General features: G+C 42.4%; 1 protein-coding gene across 3 annotated transcripts; it reads right to left on the reverse strand.

Annotated features, from left to right (window-relative positions):
- Nucleotides 1-39: 39 nt before the first annotated feature.
- ECHDC1 (ethylmalonyl-CoA decarboxylase 1) lies at nucleotides 40-25,489 on the reverse strand. Of its 3 annotated transcripts, none has more exons than XM_083731465.1 (6): nucleotides 25,174-25,489; nucleotides 15,806-16,027; nucleotides 13,984-14,126; nucleotides 9,285-9,337; nucleotides 7,742-7,822; nucleotides 40-462 (listed from the first exon to the last, which is right to left on the reverse strand). In XM_083731465.1, exons 2-6 carry the CDS (start codon nucleotides 16,023-16,025, stop codon nucleotides 57-59), a joined length of 903 nt encoding a protein of 300 aa, XP_083587591.1. In that variant the 5' UTR covers nucleotides 16,026-16,027; nucleotides 25,174-25,489; the 3' UTR covers nucleotides 40-56. The 3 variants fall into 3 exon arrangements, with proteins under 3 accessions (XP_083587591.1, XP_083587590.1, XP_083587592.1); XM_083731464.1 differs by having other exon boundaries at nucleotides 20,828-25,175; XM_083731466.1 differs by lacking the exon at nucleotides 25,174-25,489 and adding an exon at nucleotides 24,965-25,107.
- Between the last annotated feature and the right edge of the window lie 752 nt (nucleotides 25,490-26,241).

Below are 26,241 nucleotides of genomic sequence, written 5' to 3' on the forward strand. Positions count from 1 at the left end.
GGCAGCAGCTGTTTGTTTGGAAAAGAAAGATCAAAACCATTTCTTTTGTGTGTCATTTATTTATGTTTTGTTCTCTGAGCCAAAGCCTGCAAATTGGCAGGCCCACCCCAAACAGTTCCAAAAACCTCTTTTTCGGTCATCAAGGCAGCTTCTAACTGCAGCTCTCGTCCTGCAGAAACCACTTTCTTCACAGCCTGAATTACTGCAGGAGGGCCCTTTGTGTATGGTCTGAGCCATGTACGTGTTTCTTCCAGTGACTCAAGTTCATCAGACGAGGACAACACGGCTTCTACCAGGCCAATGCGAAGGGCGGTCTCTGGATCCACTTTTACAGCACCACTCAGCAACTTGAGGGCAGGGCTGCTGCCAAGGATTTGTATGAGCCTGGCAGCTCCTCCCCAGCCTGGTACTAAGCCCATCTGCTTGTGGACAAATCTAATTTCGCTCTCTGGGGTCATTAACCTGTCAGTGAGAAACAAGTATTCAGTTGTTAATTTATACTGAAGCTTAGCAGTCAAGCTATCTCAGTTCTCTCTGCCTCATTCCTATGCAAAGCACAATTTCGGATGGCAAGATGCAGACTGTAAGTGTTTTCTAACGTTAGGCAGGCTAATGCTACATCAAGCAAGCAATTTGCAGAGACTGAATCCAAAGTAAGGCAAAACAAATGGATTACTTTGAAAGGGAAGACAACAACCTTTAATCCAAAATGAGAAGCCAGCATTTTTATATTAGGTTGAATATTACCTTTCAGATCAGAAATACGCAAGGACAGATTCTTATTACCACCTCAGCATGGGTCAGGGGTTGTTTAAGGACAACCTATGCTCATTTTCAACAACTTCAGTCTGAGGAGTTGCAATGAACACATATCTTCTTCTTCGGCGATCACTCGTAGCCGAGTAAGATTGTCTTCCATAAACACGGTTTTAACAATGAGTCCGTAAGTGACTGGAGGCCAATTCTGGACCCACATGTCCTTCCACGGTGTGGACATTGGTTCCCAGGCGGGAGTTGATCACAGTATGGATTTGCCAGGCATGCCTTCCTCTTAGCATGTTTCTCCCTTGAGTCGAGTGTCTTCAAAGTCCATGACACCTTTGGTAAAGGCTGTTCTCCAACTGGAGCACTCGCAGGCCACTGTTTTCCAGTTGTCAGTGTTTATACTACATTTTTTTAGATTTGCCTAGACAGTCTTTAAACCTCTTAATGAACACACATAAAACCCTATGGGCATGGGGCTGAAATCAGATGGCAAGACTGGGAGGGATTGTTTTGCCATGAAGCAGCCCATGTTTTGCTGGGCTTTCTTAGCTAAGGAAACATTTTTTGGTCATCAGGATTCCATTGGTCCCATTTTTATTTTTTTTTAAAGGAATGCCAAATATGCTAAATGGGGCTTACTCCCAAGTAAATATGCACAAATTGTCAGCCCTAGTCCTAGTCTGTTTATTTATTCAAAGCCCTGGTCCTAGTCTGTAGATTTATTTAAAGCCCTAGTCTTAGTGTGTAGATTTATTCAAAACATTCACATTTTAGTGAAGAATCCAGGCAGCACGAGAATCAAGAAGTGATGGGGAAAACAACAGAGAAAAATGAGATTTTGTTCTATAGTTCAGTAAAAAAAAAAAGAGAGAGAGAGAGATGGCAATTGCTATAATTGTCAGGACCTTGCCTTTTTTTGCGTCTCATGTTATTGTGCTTTAAAAATAGAGAAGCACAATGCTGAGGTTAATGCCACTTTGCAGAGGAAAACTAGTGCAGTTACCAGCTGAATTGGAAAAGGCCAAGCAAAATGATAAAGGGGCTGAAGTAACTCCCATATGAGGAAAGGTCACAACATCCAGGACCCTTTTTTTTGGGGGGGGGGATAGGGCAAATAAACGAGAGAGAAAATGATATGTGCAAAATTGTGCATGGTGTGCAGAAGGAAGGGACACCTCAGGAAGCCAAATGTTACAGGTTTCAGGGCAGACAAAAGGAAGTGCTTCACACAGCACACAGGTAACTATAGGATTCGCTACCCCACAACATAGTGGTAGCCACCAACTCGGACAACTTTAAAAGGGCCTTATACAGATTAATGGAGGACAAGACTATCAAAGACTCCTGCCCATGATGACTATATATTAGCTCCAAAATCAGCAGCGATGTGCCTCTCACTACCAGTCGCTGGAGAGAACAATTAGGAAGAGTTGATGCTGCACTCGTGTCTTGCTTGAGGGATTCCTGCAGGCATCTGGTTGGCCACTGAGAGAACAGGATGCTAGACCAGGCAGGCCTCTGGTCTCTTCCATCAGGGCTCGTCTTATGAACCTGATGATATGTTTCTGTACTTTGCTGGAATAGGGCCAGAGACTTGAACAGGCTTGCCACAGTAAATTGTTCGGCAGCATCCGCTGGCCTTCACAGCTCACGTCTTCCACAACATCTATGAACTTACCTTATTGCGTACTATCGTTGTGGTGATAAAACCTTGGCACAGTCAGAGTGGATTATCAGGGGAGAGAAAGAGAGACAGTCGCACATAGGTCAGGAAGCAGGAAGGAATGAGGGGTGGATAACGGAGGGGAAGAAGAGAGGGAGCAGCAGGCAAGTATGGGGCGGCGGTTACGAAGAAGGAAGAATGAGGCTGAGATCAGGATCATACAGAAAACAGAGACAATATGCAGATTGAGAGCTTCTGGAGAAGCAACAATACATGCATAGGTTTTATTTGCTGGGTAGGCAGAACTCTGAGTTTCTCCCACTGATTTTAACCAGAAAAAAAGATTAAAGGAATGTATGCTGTAACAACCTGAACATGGAAGGCATAATTTTTGAGAGAAGAAGTTCTTATAAATGTGCAGGCACTGCTGCCACCATTCTCCATGCTTCCCTCGCAGGCCTACACAGGAGGAACATTATGTGGACATAAGCCAATATTATCACGTGTGCTACACAGAACTCAGTCATGCAGACAAATAATCTTCCGCACTGAACATGGACTTTTAAGGTTGTCTGGAGAATGCCCTGTTTAATATGTATCTGCTTGAATCTGCTTTCAAATATAGAGAAATTTGTTTGGATTATTGCTATTAATAGGTAATAAACAGAAAAAAACACACCAACAACTAGACAATAATCCAAAACACTGTGGTCCATGCTGCTGGGAAAATGGCAACTCTGGGCTATATACATAGAATTGTAGAGCTGGAAGGGACTCTGAGGATCATCTAGTCCAGCATTTCTCAACCTGTGGGACCCCAGATGTTGTTGAACTACAACTCCCATCACCCCTAGCTAGCAAGGCCGGAGCTCGGGGATGATGGGAGTTGTAGTCCAACAACATCTGGGGACCCACAGGTTAGTCCAACCCCCTGCAATGCCGGAATATGCAGTTGTCTCATACAGGGATTGAAGCTGCAGCCTTGGCCTTATCAGCACCATGCTCTAGCCAGCTGAGATATCAGACACATTGTTTGAAACAGGATGGAAATTAAACACAAGGGAAGGGCTGTGGCTCAGGAGTGGAGCCCATGCTTTGAATGCAAAGGGAGCCAGGCTGAATCCCCACCTTCTACGGGTAGTTCTGAGCCAGGCTGAGGGCAGGCAGACTGAGTTAGGTGGAGTCATGCCCATTTTTCTTAACAGGACAGCCTCCGCGGCTTGCAGCTCTAAAAACGTGTTTAAAATGCAGATGATTAAAAAGGCCGGTCTGACTTTTGCAGGTCACTGCAGATATCATGAACTCAGCTGACCAATGGAAGATTAAAAATGAGTATCCCTCACACTTCATGCATAAAGCGATCCCTCCGTTTCTTAGCTTGCACCTTATTTCTGTGAGCACATCATTGGCTCACATGAACACACTGCACCAAGCTCGCAGCAGTGTTTTGTCAGCTTACATTTCTCAAGAAGAGCTCATATGTGAATGCTCGGTGTGAAATTTAGGCCATATATTTGTAAGAAAGAACTGTGAACAGAGGAAACTTCATTTCGCATTAAAACCATCTTGTTTACTGGACCGCTGCTCTCGATTTAAAAAGAAGAAATAAAAAGACCATAACAACGCCTGTGTGTTCCTCTCTAATGATATGACTTGTGATTCAAGTGGCATGGTCTGGAATACTAATGATTTTTACAGTTTTCCTAGAAGAGAAGGATAAGCAACCTAGAAAATGCAAGAATTTGATCTGCCATAGCTCCAAAGCTTTATTCACTGGCAAGCAGGGGGAGTGAGGAGAGGAGGGGAGTGTGATGGAGCCACATATCTCAGAATCTACTTTGGTATCAGTTACAGATAGGTAGCCGTGTTGGTCTGCCATAGTCAAAACAAAAAAAATTCCTTCCAGTAGCACCTTAAAGACCAACTAAGTTAGTTCTTGGTATGAGCTTTCGTGTGCATGCACACTTCTTCAGATTACTTTGGTATCACTTACACACACAACAAAGCTGTGTGTATTTTGCCCATGTACAAATGTGCTTTGCAAATATAAAATTCTAGTTTCTAGTTAGGAGATGTGTAGAGATAAGGTCTCCCACATTTACAGGCCTGCTGAAGAATCAAGAGTTACAAATCCCAGACACCTCTGGCAGTATTCTAGACTGACTGGAGTGGGGGGGGGGACGATTTACAGATGTAGAGTCTGCTTCAAGAATATCATAGGTAAAGCTAAAGGACCCCTGGATGGCTAAATCCAGTCAAAGGCAACTATGGGGTTATGGCACTCATCTTGCTTTCAGGCCGAGGGAGCATTTGTCCACAGACAACTTTCCAGGTCATGCAGCCAACATGACTAAACTGCTTCTGGGGCAATGGAACACCGTGAGGGAAACCAGAGTGCACATAAATGTTGTTTACCTTCCCACCACAGCGGTACCTATTTATCTACTTGCACTGGCATGCTTTGGAACTGCTAGGTTGGCAGAAACTGGGACAGAGCAACAGGAGCTCACTCCATCGCACAGATTCAAACTGCTGACCTTCTGACCTAAAGTGTCTATAAAGGTCTAGGCTGTGCCTCCTCCATTTATCCAGACGAGGTAAGTGTGGGTTATTCAGGATAGAAACCTGCTCAGCATTTTATTTTCTAGTCCAATTCAAAGGTCACCTTCTCCCATAACCGGGTGATCAGTGGAACTGACCTCCAGCTTACAAACTTCTGCTTCCCAGCTCTGCATCTCCCTTGAACTGCAACAGAGAAGGGGGACCTGAGGGCTTCGTTCACATAGAGCGTGTGCCAGCAAGTTCCTCCCTATCTTCCTCGGATTTCTTTACTCTTCCCTTACCAGAACACTGTGAGACAGAGCGGCAGAAAAGCCAGCCATGTAATGTAGTAATCAGACCTATGCTAATGCCCTATTCTCCGTCCCCCCCTCCATTTCTATATCATTGCTAGTAGCACTGGGAGGAGCTCGAAAGTGATTGAAGTTAAAGCCATATCTTCAGTTAGCAGAAGCATTAAACATGAGATATCAAACTGAAGTTTCCCACCTCAGGCCAGCTTGTAATTATACAGTATTTCATGCTTGTAATTATAGAGTAATATCTAAACTGTGTGGCTAAATGCAGAGCTATTTTTAATTGATGCTTCTCCCCCCCCCCCCTTAAAAGAAGTTGAAAATTTGTTTCTGCACATAGCTCTTCAACTTCATTTTTTTCCGTGCCAAATAACCTGAGACCTAATTACATAGATTCAGACACAAGGAGGTGGCATTAGCACAGGAGTCGAACACTAAAGAAGGATGGCGGGTAGAGGAAGTGATCCATGGGTCATGGGTGCTTTAGCTGATATTCCTGCATTGCAGGGGTTGGACTACATGATCCTCAGGGTACCTTCCAACTCTACAATTCTATGAACACCCAGTACCCCTGACCATTGGCCAAGCTAACTGGGCCTGAACTCCAAATGGCCGGCATTCTTCTGGCATGCCTGTAACATTAGCTCATCCTCCAGCAGCACATGAGCATGGTGAATGTCCAGCCACCTGGAGAGCAAACCCATGCTGTGACACTTCCACTTCTGCCTGCCACCCCGGCTACCAGAAAAAAGGAACTCCCAAGAGTTACAGGTTAATTCACCACCGGGGAGGGGACAACTAGGGCTTTTTTCAGCCAGAACTTGCCGAAACTCAGTTCTGGCACCTCTCAGGTGGGCGCCATTGCCATTCTAAGAGAACAAGTGTTCTAGAAAAATGGCACTGGGGACAACCACTGGCTAACTCTCCTGTCACCAATCAGTGAGTTTGTTATTTATTTAGTAAGTGTCTATCCCACCTTCTCCCCAAGGGAGAAGTTCTCCCCGCTTGTCATTTTATCCTAGCAACAAAACAATGTGGTAAGTTAGGCTGAAAAACAGTGACTGGCCCAAGGTCACCCAGTGAGCTTAATGGCTGAGTGGGGATTTGAACCCTGATCTCCCAAAGCCTAGTCCAATGCTTTAACCACTGTACCAAACTGGTTGTTCAGGTCAGCCTGTTTCGCCCACCCCTGCTTTCCACCAATGCATGCAGTGTGAAAGAGCAGTCTGACATGCAGGGGGAAGCCCCCTGGGTCGTCAGAAGTATTCAATCAGCACCTCACACCCAGGTTTCAAATGAAGAAGTTTTTTATTAAAGTCAGAGATGAAGGTATAAGGAGAGGAGAGAGAGAACAGGTAAGATAGCGCAAGCAGAAAAGCAAACAGTTTACTGTCTAAGCAACCCACACTAGACAACAGAGCAAGGATTACCCATGATGTTGAGGAGATGACCGGTTTTTTTTAAACCCTGTAGATACAATTTGATACAATTCTCTATGCAGGTATGGCTGTGTGCACTCAAACAATCACTACAGGCACTTGGGGACTTGACAAGGGATGCCTAAGAGGATGAAAGGTTGATACTTCTCAACAAGCAAGGAAGGAGGAAGTAAAAAGGTGACAGCAGGGAGAGATTTCCTAATTACTTCAGGTAGACAGAATCCATGGGGGGGGGGGCATGTTTCAGCTTGCAATGCGACAGGAAAGTTACTATGTAATTGGGAATCTATGCCATTAAAGAGACGGGCATTTCGTTCTCAGGCTTTTCTCCAAAATGAGCTGTTCAAATATAAAGAAAGGGGGTAGTGGAATTGCTTGACTTTATGACTAAGCTACAGGAAGTAGTGATGGCCACCCATCCAGAAGGTTTTAAAAGAGGATTAGACAAATTCAAGGAGGATATGACTATCAGTTGCTTCTAGTCAAAATGGTTATGTTCCGCTGCAGTATCCCTCTGTATAGTGGTAGGTGGGAATAATGAGCGGGCAGAGGTCTGTTGTACTAATGTCCTCTTCTGAGCTTCCCATAGGCATTTGAACAGGATGATGGGCTAGGTGGGACTTTGGCCTGATCTCTTCTCATGTTCTTATGTAACCAGTTCTCTTATTGTGGAAGTTAAAAAGATTCCTTGTAATCCAACATTTTCACAACATAGGACAAAACACTCAAATGGGTGTAGGCGTTCCCTTTAAAATATTCCCTTTTACTTATAAAAAAAATGTTAAATTGCCTTTCTATCAACATATACTCAAGGCAATCTATTCTATTTAAAGCCAAGAACAAACAGCACAAAGTATTGTTTAAAAAAACCCACGATACTATGGCAGCATGAAAGAAAAGTGCTAGGAGAATGAAGTAGATGAGATTGTATCTGCCACTCTTTCCCTGGGCACAATCCAAATGTGAAAATAATGTCTGAACAGAGTCCCAAGTCTGCTCAGGGATGCATTTAACCCTACCTGAAGTCACATGCAGTGGTGAGTTCCGCTCCTCCTCCCAGAGCTTTCCCTTGCACTAATGCAACTGTAATCAGAGGTAACCTACACAGAACGGGCAGCAAGAAAGAAACCATTCAAAATTAGAACTACAGTCAAAGGGTTAAATGATCAAAAGGCATGCTATTCCAACCAAGACAAACAACGGTTTGTCTTGGAAAGTAAGCATGACACATAAACATAAGAAACAAAAGCAACAGTAAAAATACAAAAAAAAGCAGTAGATCTGCTTCATATTTATTTTACGGTTCTCTTTTGTAGGCTATCTTGAAAACCTAGATTAATAAAATTACGTTTTAATAATTTTTTTTATTTTTAAAAAAGGTGAAAGTAAGCATTAAAGTGCACACACATTGTGAAGACTGCCGGGTGGGGGGGAATTGTAAGCTTTTATGTTTTTCAGACTTTATGGAGGACTGGCACCTGTTTAGTTTTGTACATTTGTGGTGCCCTGTCATGACACCCCCCCCCCCCCCGGAAAGCTACCTTATCTCTGCATATATAAATAAGTTTCTTTTGGGGGAAAACACATAACCAGAGTCAGACATTCTGTTAAATTTTCTAATCTTTTTTATTCTGCATGACACATTTAGAGGAACAACTCAAAAGCTAATATGTGTACCTGGCTAGTGTGGTTTTGAGCTCTCAAGAGGCCAAAATTAGAAATAGTGTATGAAAGCTACAGCCCCCAACATTGACATGAACCGATAATGAAACTCAGTTATAAGATGTGTCACGAAGAACTGGAGACTGAGAGGTTATTGGCTACAAATTTTGGGGAATTCGTTTTCCGAAGCTCCCTCTCCCACAAGTTTGCCTCACGGTCTTTCATCCTCTGTCACCTTTTCCTCATGTGACCTTGGGCAGTGATTATTCTATGCAGCAGTAAGTCTGCATTCTGTTATAGAAACATCTGAAACAATGGGGAACAGGATTAAATGTCAGAGAAGGATGGACTTTTGTTTCTCATCTGGAAGTCCTTAGGTCATTCTACCAAAAAAAAAAGCCCTCTCATAAAACTGAAGGTCAGAAATAATCCAAAACAATAGCGGCACGAGAAATAAGGCTTCCCAGTTACTAAGAGAGCCTTAAGAAATGCTGGAGAGAGAGAAACCTTTGTGGGGGTGGGGGAACAGATGGTGGATTAAACTAACAGTCTCCTCCTCTGCACATGTTGCTTCCATACCCCTATGTAGGTTGTGGACATACTGCTTGCCAGCTTTTAAGAGATGACTTCAACACTTTCTAGAAATTGAGACAGAAGTTTCAGGGGGTGGTATGTCCCTGCCCCTACCACCAAAGGCTTTGTTGTCATTTCGGAAAACTTCAAGAGTTCTAAATGTCATCTGCTTATAAGAACCAACGTTTTAGTTTCCAACATCTCCAGGCTTACAAATCATGCAACATGCGAACATGAGATGCCACTTTTGGATTTATTTATTTTTTGCTAGACCTACAATTCAAGCTGTTGAACATTTTAAAAGTTAAACAGATAAAACACACTGACCTCATGAGTTTGGTTAAGGTGTTTTGCATGAACATACACATGTCCATCCCATCCTATAAAGAAGGAGGAAAACAGTTAAAATTATCCTGAGGTACACAAATGCCCAAAGGGAATAGCTGCTCTGGAATGTTCTACTGATTCCAACTGAGCTGACATATAATAACTTTCCTAAACGTTTTGCCTAGGTTCTGTACTCTAAACTGTACCAAAGACATTGTGCTCCAAATCAGCTACTGACTGCTACCAATGGCTCCATAAAGATGCTAAATAGCACTGGAGACAAAATAAGCACCGGGACATTCCACAGCATAACTGCCAGGACTCTGGTGCTTGGGTCCTGCTTACAGGTTTCCCACAGTCATCTATCCGGTTGGCCACTGTGAGATCAGGATGCTAAATGAGATGGCTCACTGGCGTGATCCAGCAAACTCTTCTCACGTTCCTTAGACACATAGTCATCCAATGCTACTCTATGGAACCAGCCCTGCAGGTAAGTACAGAATAGCATTTGCAACCACTAACCTATAGAGCTAATTCAGGAGGAATCTATAGTTGATGGTCTCAAATGCTGCTGAAAGATAAAGCAAGAGTCACTTAACCTTCTCCTGATGGTCATCCATCAGGGCTAGCAAGGTCAACTGGGCTGCAAAACCAGGTTCTACCCAAAACTGGTAAGGGCCAGAATAATTGGTTTCATCCAAGAACATCTGTACTAAGCATTTTCCCAAGAAAAGAGGTCTTTGCATTTAGGTGGAAGGTGTTGCCTGCCATTGGATCCAGGGCAGGCTTTATTAGGAGTGGTTGCAGCACCACCCTGCCACATAACGATGCATTAGCCACGTCCTGGACCCACCCACTATTTCCCCCCATCCAAGCGGGTTAAGAGGGCAAGTCAGCATTGCTACAAGCCCGTTGTCCACATTGTCAGGCCCCAGTGGAATGAGTGACCGGAGATAGTGTTTGGTGACCAAGTAGGAGTGACTGGGTTAATGGTGTGCTTGTGTGTGCTGGTGAAGATGTAGTATGGGTTGGGCGATATTAAATTAGTGCATATTGTATGACTTATGCAGATGTAGCACAGAATTTGGGTGGGATGGTGAACAGTGAGGCGAGTGTTGCATTTTGGGTCAGGGTGTGCCTTGGCAAGGGAGAGGCTGAAGAGGGAAGGGGCTCCTGACTAAAGACAATTCAAAATGTGCTGCTGTGTTTTTGCTTTGGGCATTTTTCTTTTTGTTATCTTGTATTATCTTGCACTTTCTCAGGCTGCTTGTTATATAAGCATATTGCATTTGTTATTTTGCACACTGCTTAGTGGCTGAAATAGGGACTCTGCAGTCTCTAGATGCCGATTCCTAGCTTTTACAATACACAGGCTTTTTTATTTTGCAAAACATTTTTAAAAAATGAATTTGAGACCCTTAGCCTTTTCTGTTTTTATTTCTATCTATTTGGCACACATTTTTGTTCTCTTCTTCGTCTACCTAAAGGCAGCCTGAGTGGCTGCACATCTCTCTCTCTGTGTGTGCAATTTTATCACTGTTTTGACATGGTATTGTTGTTGGCTTGCATTCACTTTTTAACTGTTGTAAGACACTGCAAGACAGCTCAGGGTGAAAGGCAGATAGCAAACCCTATATATAAATAATATAATTAGGAATACAAATTCTATTCATAAATGAAATAGGATTGAATAAAGCTGAAGAACAAAGACATTTTCCACCCTAAGCAGTGATCTCACTATTTAACTTAAAAAACACACTGAGCAGTGCACAAAGCAGTCCAGAAGAGAAGTCTAAAGTGTTGATGAATACAAAGATGTCTGTGTTTATGGAAGGGAAGGGGGGGGAGGAACTATTCATAGTGAAGAGTTTCAAAACAAAGCCACATTAATGATCTCAGAGCATTTCTGCTTCTACAAAGTAAGACTGTCAGCTGGTGCTAACTCTTGAATGGCAACCAGAAGGCGGACTGGGGAATGCAGGCCATTATTAATATCTTATTAATTAAATGCCATGGAAGGCAGAGACTGAAAAGGCTTTGGCTCTTGGCTTCAGTTAAATGAGCCTAGTAGATTGAAGAGGAGCCCTTGACGAATAAGACCAAAAGCACCTATCTGGTTCCACATCCTATTTCCCATGGTGGCCAATCAGATTCCTCTAGAAAGTCCATAGGCAGGTGAAAGGAGGCTGCATATATAGCCGTCATGACTAGTAGGTAGCCACTCATGGCCATGTCTTACATATCAAACATTCTCCTCTGACAAAACTGGCTGCTACAGAAAGACATATCCAGTGGTTTGGGTAGTTCTTTCAGAGAAGATTTCCAGCTAACATTTAGCTGCTCTGCACCGCACAATAAGTTAAACTATGGGCTACTGAGACCACACAAACATGTGAACTTCCAGAGAAGAACTTTGCTTCTCCCCAGTCCTTTTTGCTGCAATGCTGTGTTAAGCTAACCAGCGCCAAGTAGCCAAGTCTTTTCACCACTGCTGGAAAAGACCAGTGACATTTTTCGTATTTTCTCAACACCCACAGGGCAACACCATTCCCCAACAACAAAACCTGTTTGCGACCCTGTAACATGCTGTACAGTAAGCCTGCAACTCACACACACTTAACTTGTGAGCTTTAAGCGCTTGGCAATTTATTTATTTTTTAACAATTAAAAGAAGGGAAGAAAGGAGGCAGGCATCTGGGAAGAAAAGACTTTGGCAGTCCCACTTGCCATTGTACCCAATGTATTTTGACTATATGCATTTTGGCTTTGGGTGCAATCCCCAGAATGTAGGACTTACTGTAATTATTTTCAAAATGTGCAGTGAGAAACATCAAGCAAGGGTGAAAATAAATTACTGCCAGGCAAGATATAGTCTGAAAACTCACACTCAAGGTTCTTGAAAGACACTGGGAGTTCTGAGCCATAATTTAGAAACAACTCTCCTATGATTCAGATACCAGAAAGCAAAAGAACCTCTCACTGTAGTTAAACAGAGGGTGATATGCAACATTTGTCATATTCAGAGTAGGCTTAAATCCACTGATTTCAAAATGACTAATGCTGGATATCAGGGAATTCAGCCAAGTGAAAGGAATTTCAAAAGGGAGAGATTACAGCACATGCTTAGCTCTCCTATTGTAATCAAAGGGACATAGAATGTGAGATAACTTTACACAGCTAATTACCAAAGTGATTTGGGAAGTCTGACATGCTTTCAGAGAATGCAATTTAACAAATACTTAAAAAAACACCTTAGAAAACTGGGGTAAGTCTGCTGCTGAGAAAGTGTTTTAACCAAATCAAGTCAGACCTCCGCTTCATACTGTGAGGAATATACAATGTGTGGTCCATGCCAACAAACCCAGGAAACAATTTTATTGAACCAAATTTGGGTCACAGTAATTGCACAAGTTTATGACTCATGCCAAGGAGTAAATTTATTTTATTTCTCACATTTTGGAAATGAGATTTCCAAAGGATAGAAACATACAGCAATCAGTTGGGAGAGCACTGTCTTTTTTTCTTGCTGTAACAATAAACAAAGCCATTCATTTCATTTCGTCCTGAGGAAAGTGAGAGCACTTTTCAACGCTGGCTTGAAAACCGCTGTTAATTGACATGTGCAACACTGGACAGGTTACTCAGCACTAATGACAGCTTTTAGTTGTCCTATGTCGCTTTATGGATCCAAGTCCTTTTTAAAAACCTAGTATTAATCCTGCCATTATTTAAACAAAGGCTGTGGCTGAATTCTTGCAAAGAATGAGATGTGATTGCAGGGAATAAAATGGACAAATATCCTCTGTGGCCAAGAACAACAACCAGCTTGATACTGGGAATTTCTGCCTCATCCTATGTAGGTTTACTCAGAAACCCATCCCAGTGTGGGACTTACTTCCAAGTGTACATAGGATTGCTATCTGAGGAATAAAATAAACCTTGCAAAAATCTTCTCAGAAGTTGTCCCATTCAGTTCAATGGAGCTTGTTCCCAGATAAGTGGGTACAGTGGTACCTAGGTTGTTAAATGGCTTGTCTCCTGAACAAGTCGGCTCCTGAACGGCGCAAACCCAGAAGTGAGTGTTCCGGTTAGCGAATGTTTCTTGGAAGCCGAACATCGGATGTGGCTTCCGATTGAGTGCAGGAAGCTTCTGCAGCCAATTGGAAGCTGCGCCTTGGTTTTCAAACGTTTCCTGGAGTCAAATGGATGCCTGGAATGGATTAAGTTCGACAACCAAGGTACCACTGTATTTGGAATGCAGTCTAAATAGCTTCCTTTTAACAGGAGTCTCCCTCCACATAGATTTCTTTCCCATTAACTGAACTGCAGGTGAAGGAGACCGATCCACTTTAACAGCTTGGGAAACCAATCAAGCTCATCTTACTATCTGCAACCAGTCTCATTTCTCTGTGAAGAGCCCAAGAGATTTTAAAAAGTTTTAAAGAAGAAATGCAATAGGCTGAAGGAAGGATTTCCAGCGAGGAAATTCTGAGTAATAAATCAAAGACACGACCCCTACACTTGCACTACTTGCAATTTGTCATTCACTTCTGAAATGCTGACAGCACATTCAGCATCCAGACACAAAAGAGAATAATAATTATTGTTTTCTTATGATGATTTTCAGGGTCATCTTTCATTGAGGAACAAGTGGCTCAGAACATTAAACAGTGCATGAGAAATTGATTTCTACTATTACCTGTGGGCTGGACAGCGCCCTGACGGCATTCAGATCAGACCCTGAACAAAAAGTGTTTGCTGCACCATGGACAATTAGCCCTTTTCCATCCGTCCAGTTTTCCAATTCAGCAACCCTCTCCTGTAGCTCTAGCATCATCACACCTGCCATCAAAAGAAGGAACATGTGAGGGTCACCTTTCGAATGCATTTTATTAGAAAAAAGCTAGTTTGAAAACAATTATATGGTTCTATGATAATGATATACGATTCTATATGAAAAGGCTATACTATCAGCATCTATACTTTCTATTTTTTAAAAACAGAACTATTGTCGACTCTGTCCTGGCTGCACCTCTTTCCTACGCACTTTGGAAAGTGCTAGTGGAAGAAAAGTGCCAAGTGTCCCTCCAGGGGAATGGCTGGGTAGGGGTCACCAAACTTTTTTTAAGCCAATGAGCACATTTGGAATTTTGAGGAAGTGCTGTGGGTGCCAGTCGCAGGCCACAGGGCATATAGTCTCACAAAACGATGCTGTGGAGTGTGAGGTAACATGAAACGGCTGCTGGGAGAGCATGATATAATGGCTTACACATCTTTAAAAAACAAACAAACCAGAAAAAGAGACGGGACTAACCACAAAATCATGCTGGCCACACCCCCCCCCAACCTCCCAGAGGAAAAGAATTATCAGTCACTGCTCTACATGCTCACATGTAGATACTCCTCACACTTCTCTAGTGAATTATTTTTCTTGGTAAACCTGTGGCTTGACACTTTTAATACCCCCAGATGATTTAATGGATTCTCAATATGGAATATTTATTGATTTGAATCCTTTATTAGTTTATTTATTAGTATCCTATCCAAACTCTTGAAAGAACGTAAGCATGCAGTGGCCAAACGCCACCCAATGGGAGAATGTATCAGTATTCCAGGGTCTCCACGGTTATAAGTTTCTAGCTGTAATTCACAGTGAGAGGACTTGACCTATGATTTCCTAAATCCTCCACCCCTGTGGTCATATTTCAGTTTCCATGGTCAGCAATGATTAGCCTAAGGTTACCAGATTTTTTCCAATGAATCCGGGGACACTTTTCAACTTCAATGGATTTTGTATGGGTACTGATTTGTAAATCCGAGGACTGTCCCCAGGAATGGGGACGTCTGGTACCCTTAGACCAGCATACAGGTCTATAGAAAAGTGCTTGTCCAGCTTTTATGCCCTTTCTCTGGAACACTGAGGAAGTCAGAGCAACTTCCAGAAGCAATACAAGGTGTGTTTTTTTTTTAAAAAAATCCATGCTGGCATTCAGTAGCAATTTCTAGATCAGCATTTGGTTAATCCACCTACATTTCTATATTGAAAATCCTTATGAATATTACTTTGGACTTGGAGCCTTAAGAAAAGACCAGGTTATGAATTTAAATAAACCAAGAATTAAGTACATTTGGGCAGATATATAAAACAAAGAGAAAAGAACTGGGGCATCTGGCTTCAGGCTCACTGAACCGTTGTGAGAAAAGGCTTTTTCAACATCTAAAGTGTGGTATTACAGAGTCCCTGTGAAGAACACGACCCATTTAAAATCTCTGTGATTGCAAGATAATTCTCATCACATTTGAAGGCAAGTGTTAAGGAGTCATTTCTGCCTTTGCACATACTGAAGAGGAAGCAAACACATATTATTAAATGTATTAATAATTAAGAAAGTATTCACTTCTTTGCTATACTAGACACCCAATAGCTATCACTCTCTGGGCATCATACAAAGAGGAGAGAGAAAGAATATATAAATGTACATAACAAATTGCAAAAAACATCCACAACACATTGCTAATACCTGTAAACGCATTCATAAACCTTGGATTGTTCAATGTCAGTATCCCAATCCCATCATCTTCTTTAGAAAGGTCAACAGATCCACCTGCAAATTGCTGAAGCTTCTTCTTTATTTTCTCCTCCTCAAAGCCATGAGTATGGGTATGGAGGGACAAACTCACTTGTGGCAACAATCTGCCATTTGTAATTCGATGAAAACTCTTCCATAATAAAATGGTCATTTCTGGAAAGGAGCACAGAGGAGAAATCAATCCAGGTTGATGATGCCTAATTGCATCTTATTTTTCAGACCTATCTAAACAAAATAAACAAATTCCTTCCAGTAGCACCTTAGAGACCAACTAAGTTTGTTATTGGTATGAGCTTTCGTGTGCCTGCACACTTATTCAGATACACTGAAACAGAAGTCACCAGACCCTTATATATAGTGGGAGGGTGAAAGGGTGGGAAGGGGTATTACTCAGAAGGGTGGTGGGAATGGGTGATTGGCTGATAGGTGTCATCCACACCTATCAGCTACCTGAAGGTACAGGTATATCCCTATATGAGCCTGCCTGGGTGTCAAGATCTTCAGTGAGGGGCCTTCCTCTTGGCTCCACCACCCTTAGACACATTTGGTGGGGACACGAGAGAGGGCCTTCTTGGTAGCTGCTCCCACAGAAGGCTAGGCTGGCCCCCTCTCTGCTTTCCTTTCGTTGACAAAGACTTTTTTGTTTGGGCAGGCCTTTGGCCACTAATTGGCTGTTGCAGCAGGGTCTTTTAATGGCTGGCTTTGTATATTTATTTTCTGCTTCTCTTGTTGCATTTTGAAACAGTTTTAAGTTATTTTGATTCAGTGCTGCTTTTTATTTAGAATCTTATTTAATAGTTGCTATTATTTTTTACTATTTATAACTAACTGGTTAGTTTTTTTAGCTGTATCTGTTTCTAATTCATGTTGCAAGCCGCCTTGGGTCCAGCACTGAAGGAAAGGCAAGATATAAATAAAAATAATTTTGCCTTGGCAAGTCAAAGGGCAGGTAATGTGGACATTACAGCCAGGTGATGCTCAGGAGTCATGAACAACAAGTAACACAATACAAGGTACTATCACAAAATTATTTTTCTCTCCCCGCACCCCACCCCTCTTCTCTAATGCTAGTCATTGGCACACCATGATTTGGGTCAAGCAGAAAAAGATTGATATTTTCAAAACACAACTGCCCTGGAAAGTCTGATGTCAAAGCTCACGTTTAAACCTCTTTTAAAAAAAAATTAAGATATTAATATTTGATTTTGAATAGGGTTCTTAATTTATGGAATGTCTGACATTTTATCTTGCAGGCGTTCAGCAATATAAATGGCCAATTAGCATTTTCATAATGCCTCCTTGATTTATTCCACATGAAACCAACCAAGTGTGTTTTGAAGTTCTCCAGCAATAACTAGGTCAGTCCTTGAAATTTTTGTTATAGGTCTAGTAAAGCATAACCACTAATAGTTCGACACCAACACCAAGAACCCAGTCAGCCATCAACACCACTCTCTAGCCACAGTCCCCACCTTCTTTACTAAACTATGGCTACTCAATGGCTTTGCTATATTGAATGCTGGAGAAAAACCAGCAGCAACTTTAATTGTTATGTTGCTACTGCTACATAGAAACATTCCCCTATAGCTTCCAGTTACTACTATAAGATTAGCAAATTTGATAAAATGGGATTAGCACTCATGTACATCCCGAGGGACGCGGGTGGCGCTGCGGGTAAAACCTCAGCGCCTAGGACTTGCCGACCGCATGGTTGGCGGTTCGAATCCCCGCGGCGGGGTGCGCTCCCGTCGTTCGGTCCCAGTGCCTGCCAACCTAGCAGTCTGAAAGCACCCCCGGGTGCAAGTAGATAAATAGGGACCGCTTACTAGTGGGAAGGTAAACAGCATTCTGTGTGCTGCGCTGGCTCGCCAGACGCAGCTTGTCACGCTGGCCACATGACCCAGAAGTGTCTACGGACAGCGCTGGTTCCCGGCCTATAGAGTGAGATGAGCGCACAACCCTAGAGTCTGTCAAGACTGGCCCGTACGGGCAGGGGTACCTTTACCTTTACCTTTTTACATCCCAAGTAGGTTCACAAAGTATTCATATGAAAAACCATGGTGCCTGGGTGATGCCTTTTAAAACATCTATTGGATTTATTCTAACCAGATACTCCATTGTTTGCATGTATTCCACTGACATCTCCAATTTAAATAATGCCAATTTTGTGTCACTGTTACTTGATTTATTATTTTAAATTGCTTTTATTTTATCTCAGTTGCCCTGATAGAAGCTATTGGGTACTTTTTCTTTCTCCCTCTCCTTTTTTTAAACTTGGAGGGCCTGTTAGGCATTTCATTAACAAAACAGACGAATAAGTCTGAAGGTATATGTTAAAATCAGCATTCTTCCTAGTTATTTCCCCAACAAAGTGACTTTCTACCTAACCTAGTTTCACCTGCAACTGCTAAGGTTTTCAAATCCCATTCAGGAAAAGCAAATCCTGCAGCATTCTGGGGGACGGGACTCCTCCCTGATACAGAGGATATGAAGATTCAGGCCCAAATATGATCCACAAAGCTACCCTACAATAATTGATTTGGTTCAGGTACAGCATTTGTAAAGACAACATCTTTCTCTTTCCGAGTTAGGCTCTGAGGCTTTCTGAATTAATACCTGGCAAAGTTCCCCCATCTCTGCAAGATTCATGAGCCTAAAACACCAAGGTACTGGAAGTTTTCTGCTTTTTATAGTTATTAAGAGAGATTATAACCCAACAAAACCCTTACTTTCCTTTCCCTCTGGTAATAGCTAAGAGGAAAAGTCCTCAGCTTTTAGACAAATAAAAACTGGAATGGGCAAAGGTATTTTTTTCCCTTTCAGTTTTACCTCTGAACAAGACACGCTTCGCCTAACCTAAATGAGAAAAAAGGAGATGAAGATAGCAATCACCACCAAAAATTACATCTGCTCTCTTTATTGTTTTTCCTTTTATCTAACTTAACATATATTTCACTTCCCTAATTTCATCCCATTTCTTTTTCCCCACAGGCATCATTACTTTGAAGTGCTCAATTTTTTGGATGGCAAAGCAAGTGCTTTCAGATTTACATAGAATTCATTTGTTCTGTCTCTTTCATGTTCTATCGAGATTTTGGATTTTCTTTAGCCAACTGAAAGCCCACACATCTCTTGGCCTGGTTTGAGGAAAAGTTAGAGGCAAAATATTCCACATGGAGTTTTATGGTTGTTTTTATGATGGTAGTGACTCCCTTGTTAATTAATAAAATTATTTACTTTTGATGTTATTTATTTTCAAATGAATTTCTTTCTTTCTTTCTCTTTCCCAAGAGGGCTGATAACATCAGAACATCTATGTACACCATTTTTTTTTCAGATGAATGCGGATTTACTTTTTACCCTAACACTTATTTTGAGTATTTATAAATTGTCTCTATATTTTTAAAAGAATCTAACATGGTTCACAGCACACATTTTTAACAGCCAGATTCAAACCCCCCACATTTGCTTCCCTACCCACACAAATTCATCTGAAAATGAATAATAATCTCCCTTCTCTCCAGAACTATAATCCTAGCTAAAAATAAATATTGAGTTCATTTGAAGGACAGGTGACAACCGATTTAAAAACAACAAAAAACACCCAAAATGACTTATTTAGAATTCAATTAAATAGAAATCAAAAGCTATAAACCACAATGGAGATTTATTGATTATTTATTTGATTTATTATCCACCCATAAGCCTAAGGTACCTAGGTAGGGCACAACCATTTAAAATACAGCATTAAAAATAGTTTAAATGATATGACAATCACAAGAATAGGGTGGGTCCTAAAAATACGCATCTCAAGTGTCAAAGGGCAGGGTAAAGAGGTGCATAATCAGCATTCAGTGTAAACTGTACAGTGAAGGTGTCAGGCAAGTTCTGTGAAGAGGGAGTTCCACAGCTTATGGGTTGCCACAGAGAAGTTTTATGATTGTTTTTATGATGGTAGTGACTCCCTTGTTAATTAATAAAAAAAATAAATCTGGGGCAGCAGAACTACCAAGAGGGTGACCTCTGCTGATCTTAACATGTGAGAGGGTCTGGAGGTAAGAAGGCGGACTTTCATATATTTGGGGCCTACCACATTTAGGGCTTTAAACACCAACATGTGCACCTTGGATTGGGCCCAAAAACGAACCAACAACCGATGCAGCTGTTCTAAAAGGAGGTTTACTGTTACATGCCACCCTGATTTCCAAGCAGTGAGAAATGCCAGGGGTTCCAGCGGTTACTCCGGGTTTGGTATCCTTGGAATATTTATTTACACATATATACAACCTGGGCAGAGGTTGGAGGGGTTCACAGAATTAACACCCCAACAGATCTTGCTTCTCCGCTGTTTCCAGGAGAGCCCCAAAGCAGAGCTAAATGTGTCTCGCTGTCCTCAGCTTTACAATATCCTTCTGATTCTTTTGCTCACTCACACAATTCTCTGCAATGTAGCAGCCCTTCCTTCCTCCCCATTTGGATGCTCCTGACAGCTCGACCCTCTGAAGTGCATATCAAGGCTCTAGAAGTGGCCATCTGGTCTCTGTGTACAAAGGACTCGCTGGACCGGTTTCTTATATTTGCATCATATACCTTAATCTTCACCCCCCTAAAGTCAGCAAAACTGAAAGGTCTCAGCTGATTTTCAAGAGTTGTTCTGGCTAAGCCTTTGGTGTATTTTCAAATGTTGTTTTGAAATAGTAAATGTGTTGGCTCTTTAACCGTGTCTGTATGTGACCACTACACAGGAGGATGGAAGCCGGAAGCCCAATAACTGAAGTCTCATAAATGCAACCAGTGCTGAGGAGTCAAAGTGCAATTTTTCTAGAAAAAGAGGTGCCGGAACTCACCATGAACTCTTGTTCTCTTAGAGTGGCGCCCACCTGAGAGGTGCCGGGACCCAGTTTTTAAAGAACACATGATCAAATGCTCTGGGAGCTGTTGCTTAGTACTTACTTTGTGCTAAAGCCAGGAAGCAGTTTCTGACTCCACCAGGTGAGCAGCAATGGATGCCCATTTCATAGTTACAGGAGCGGTTTATGGCAAATTGTAAAATGCTTTTTATTGTTCTGACTACACAGGCTCACATCAGCAAGATCAGTCACAGAGGTTGGCTGTAAAAACCCTCACTATAGCCAAACCATTTCCAATTAAAATTCACAGTCTCACAAAGGTGAAGTAAACCTACATTCCTTCTAATACATCTTTGCTTTGAATGTTCAGCTCCAGACTCGGAGGTTTGGTTACAATCATGTGGTTAAATAGATTTTGTTAAACACAATTAGAAAAGCCGTGCCTTATATAGACACATGCATGCAGGACATTCATATGTAGCAGCAGGAGTGGGACTGGCCCAACCCCCAACACTGTGTTCCCTTCACCCTGACTTTCACATATTGAGCAAAGAAGTCTGAAAGAGAACTGTTTGCAGAAGCTCTACACAACTGGGAAGCCCATGCAATCAGAGATGCAATGTTGGGGTGGGGTGCTACATTCAAGTGCACTAGACACAAGTTAGTGTGTGATTAGAGCTTCACTGAAGGTCCTTTAGGACGCAAAGTGGGAACATATCGATCTTTAGACCACAGCAGTGACAGAAAATACCAGACCTCTCTTGTCTTCAATGCTGTTGGATCAATTTTAATTGATGTTTCCCACACTCATCCCAGTTGAACACTACACTTTAACCACAGGGCATGGTACCAAGCAACTGAAGGATCTATTTAGCATGGTGGCTTCCCTTATATGAGTTGACTACCTTCACCGACAGAAAGGGATGGAGGAAGGAGAAAGGGAGATTCTCTGGTTCAACGCTTTAAACTAATCAGTGCAGACTGTGACCTATAGCCTGAAGGTTTGGCAGATGCTGAATCAATGCGTCAGGAAACTGGAGGAAATGTGCCAACAGACCCTTAGAAATGCCTTCTGTGCCCACTCTCATATAGCTGCATCATCTCAGGGTGGGATTTTTAAAGGAAAAAGCAGAACCTGGATCTAGTGCAGATAAGCACAGAAAAAAAAGAGGGAGGGAAGCAAGAAGCACTCCCCTCCCTTAGTCACGGCTTTCTTTTGTGCCAGAGCCAGGAAGCAGAGAAAACTGAATTGGGCACCTGTCCATGGAATCTACGTTCATGACCTCAGAGGAGAGGAAAAACCCAAACCAATAACCACACAGCACACTTTTATTTGAAATGGTTCCGACAGGCAAATATACATTTGTCCCAATTTTGGAAAAATGTGCATCTAAGTATATTTGCTAAATGACATGGGCAAACTACGAGTGTATATTTGCAGGATAAGAAACTGTTGGCAAAGTGGTTCTTTAGGCAGAGGTTGGCCATAAAAAGACTTTTGGCCCTTTGTAAAGTGCCATGCACACCAGTGGGGGTTGATAAATAATAATGTTCACAAATTTTAACTGCTTTTTCATTCATGATGATGACATATAAAATCAGAGAATTGGAAAGGACTATGAGGGTCATCTAGTCCAACCCCCTGCAATTCAGGAATCCTGCCCAGAGTCATCCCTGGGTGGACTCGAACCACCAACCTTCTGGTTAACAGCCAGAAACACTGACACACTGCGCCACTGGAAGGATTTTAATGCCTTTCCAGTTGCTAGGTAGACTTGAGGCATCTACAAACGCAGTGTTAGCAAATTATTATCAAAGCAGCTTTTCTTCATAGGGTTTCTATTTTACATTCAATATTCATTGGGTACTTAGAATGAATGAGAACACAGGAGAAATGACTTTGGAATGGTGGCTTTGAAAATAGTGATGTTCAAGATTTTTAAAACTGCACAGTATTAACCTTTGTTTTTCAAAGAACAACAGTAGTCAGAGAATCATAGAATTGTAGAGTTGGAAGGGATCCCAAGGGTCATCTAGTCCAACCCCCTGCGATGCAGGAATCTCAACTAAAGCATCCATGACAGATGACCCTTTAGTGTTTTATACATTTCTCCAATTGGGAGCTCAAAGCTTCTTTTTAAACAAGACTGCAGTAAGGATTTACCCAATGCACAACAAATGCCCTACAGACCACACAGTGTCCCATCCACCTCTCTAGGTCATATTAGCCTAAAAAAACCCTCACATTTTTTAAAAAAGTTGCATCTCTGGATTTATAGCTCATTCAAAGGCTGCAAACTTTCCCAAAAATAGAAAGCATATATAAACCTTAAGGAATCTAATCTAATCTACTCTGGTTTGAACATAATTTTTGCCTTAGCAGCTGTCATTGTCCATCTCTATTCTCCCACCCTGCATGATATTTACATTTATGGAGGCTTCTCAAACGTCTGTGGGTTAAAATGAGCAAAGACATTCATAGCACAGCAAATCTGGAAATAATCAATGCAGTATAGATTAAACAGGTAGTCAGTTTGGTAATAAAATTCCAAATTAGAATTTCTTGCCTGGCACTGATTTAGAATTCTGTGCACACTCTACACTGACATTTCACTGTCAAATCTTTGTACATTAAGCTTTAGGAAGAGAGATTGTGCAACAGCCTCAGGATATGCTTGAAGAAAACCAATTTTTGTACCATCAACTCTAATTGCCTTTAAACTAATGGAAAAGAGCGAAAATAGTTAAGAGACCATGAAAAAGGGGAAAACTAGAAAGTTTATGCTGCAATCCTTAGACGTTCCATAGCGCATTTAGGCAGATAAATACCATTTTTTCTTCATTTTAAACATGAAATATCTTACAACCTCTTATTTCTCCTTATTGTCTATTATTCAGGTATATCCCAACTTAACAGGACAGACTCAAAAAGCAGCGAAGGGGATCTCTCTCTCCATCACACACAGTATACTCTATCCAGGCCACCAAGAGTTCAAGGACACATTAATTTAAAGGATAAACATTTGGAGAGAGGAGGTGTGGTAGACATTCATTCTAAGTACCCAATGCCCAGGAAGAGTCCCAAGGGGCAGTCAGAGAGGCTCGGAGGGTTATGTTTGGTCACTGGGCATGAGGTTAGATACAGAAATACTGTATACCGAGCCAGACCATTCATTCATCCACACTGGACTGTGGGAAGCTTCTAAGGTTCTTAGGTAAGAGACATTCTCAGCCCTACCTGGAGATGCCATGGGGTGAACACGGGACATTCTGTGCGCAAAGCAGTGCTCTACTGCTGAGCCATGCCACTTCCCCAAGAAGATTCCCCATTGCTGCTCAAAAGGGTTTCAAAAGTCATCTAATTCAATCATTGGGCAAAACTCATCCATCAGGCCTGTACCAATCACTCCACTTAATCCAGATTGCAGTATACTAGAAAGAGCACTTTCAGCCCTAAGCATGTTTCCTTGGCTGTTAAGTCCTACCAGATTCAATATGGGTAACTCTGAAATAAGTACACTTATGGTCACAGCCAGCATTTCAGAACCTTACAACTCCTTCAGATTCTGAAATTACATCAAACCTTTTACTTTTGAGAGTTTGATCATGACACTATAAAATGAACAAGCCCAAGAACTGTCAGAGGCAGCAGGACTCTTCTTTCCATATTAACAAAATATGGAAATAAAGAAGTACATAAGGAGATGACTGTATCACTCCCTGCAGCATATTAAGAGCTTAATTTGAGCCAAGGTTATTGCCTAGATTCCTCTTAGAAGAGATAAAACACATTTCCCTGCCAAACTAATTATCAATGCATGTGGTAGTTGCACAAACCTGCCACACAATAAACGTTTGTGTAGAATTTTGTAATGTGTAAAGCTGCCAGAAGGAATCACGACCACGCTGTACTCCGTTTTGGGGGTGGGGTAAATGCTATTCCAGCTAACACTGGTCTCCAGCATGTGGGTCGGGACCCACACGGTTGCATTCCAGGATGGGTCGCAACAGCTGCGCTACCACCATGCAAATACAGGGCAAGAGAAAATCAAAAGGCGTCCTCACGCCCCCGTTTAGATTAGATGTGGGTCCTACGTCTGAAAGCACCCCAGACTAGAGTCCCACGCATCCTCCTTTCCCAACCAGGCACAGTTTATTTACTTATGTAACCATTACGCCTTAATACAAAGGGGGAGACAGGAAGGAGAAAGCCAACCAACAAAAGCAGCAACTCAATTACAGGAGAAAGGGAAAGAAGCCAACAATTAGCGTTCATAATTCCCGAAGGGGGAATCGAAAGTTCAGTTCTCCAGAGTCTGGCGGTAAGGTTCTTGCAACTAAGGGTTATGTATTTACAGAGACTAGTCCACAGCAGAAGCAGGAGGAGGGATTGGTCTGGGCTGCCGCATTCGCGTCCTCAGGCGAACGTGCCTCGCCAGGATCACTAACCTGCAGTCCGCCAGCAGGAAGCGCCGCAGCAAGACGGGACGCTTCGTGTAACCGGGAAAGGGTTCCGCCAGGAAACCCCCCCCCCCTGCACAGAGGTTCCGTGGAACGGGACGTCGTAATGGCAGAGCTTATTTGTTACATAGGGATCTAAGGAAAGATCCTCGCAAGCCTGCGGTGAACGGGGTCGCGACCGGCTGTTTTCAACCCTCAGTTTCTGAAGCTAAAGGGTCCAACGGAGTGGCTTCTCCGGTGCTGCTGCTCGTCAGCAACAGATCGGTGATTAGAAGCACGCAGCCGTGTTTCCAGTGGAGCAATTGCAGGCATGGTAGCACGCGTGCACGCGCCCCCCTGTGGCTTCGCCTTGCACACCCATCCAGAGCCGCAATAGCCCGCTGCTTTCATATCTTCAGCCTTTTGCAGAGACGGACCGTTGACCCTTCTAGGCTCCAGTGCCGGATTTTCGTAAAAGCTAAACAAGCTATAGCTATTTGTTTGGGGGCCCCAAACAAATTTAAAGGGGGAAAAGGCCTGGATGTACATTTCCAAAATATAAGATAAAAAATAAAATAAAATAAAACCTACATACAGCAACAGTGTTTTGTGTTGTGTAGGCTCCTATGATGTAAGTACAGTGGTACCTCGGGTTACATACACTTCAGGTTACATACGCTTCAGGTTACAGACTCCACTAACCCAGAAATAGTGCTTCAGGTTAAGAACTTTGCTTCAGGATAAGAACAGAAATCGGGCTCCAGCGGCGCGGCGGCAGCAGGAGGCCCCATTAGCTAAAGTGGTGCTTCAGGTTAAGAACAGTTTCAGGTTAAGAACGGACCTCTGGAACGAATTAAGTACTTAACCCAAGGTACCACTGTATTGGGCCCAACCTGCTAGCCTGCTCTCTAAAATATCACTGGTTTGCTCATTTCTATATATAGGGTGCCTACATTCTGCATGTGCAAATGGCTTTAGCTACCTACAGTATTAGGTCCATAAATTACCATAAAGCATATATTCAACACAAAAAACAGTGACAAAAACATTCTCCTGGTCTAACTGGGAGCAGGTTCT

The sequence above is a fragment of the Podarcis gaigeae genome, assembly GCF_964106915.1.
Source record: "Podarcis gaigeae genome assembly, chromosome: 3".
NCBI lineage: Eukaryota > Metazoa > Chordata > Lepidosauria > Squamata > Lacertidae > Podarcis > Podarcis gaigeae.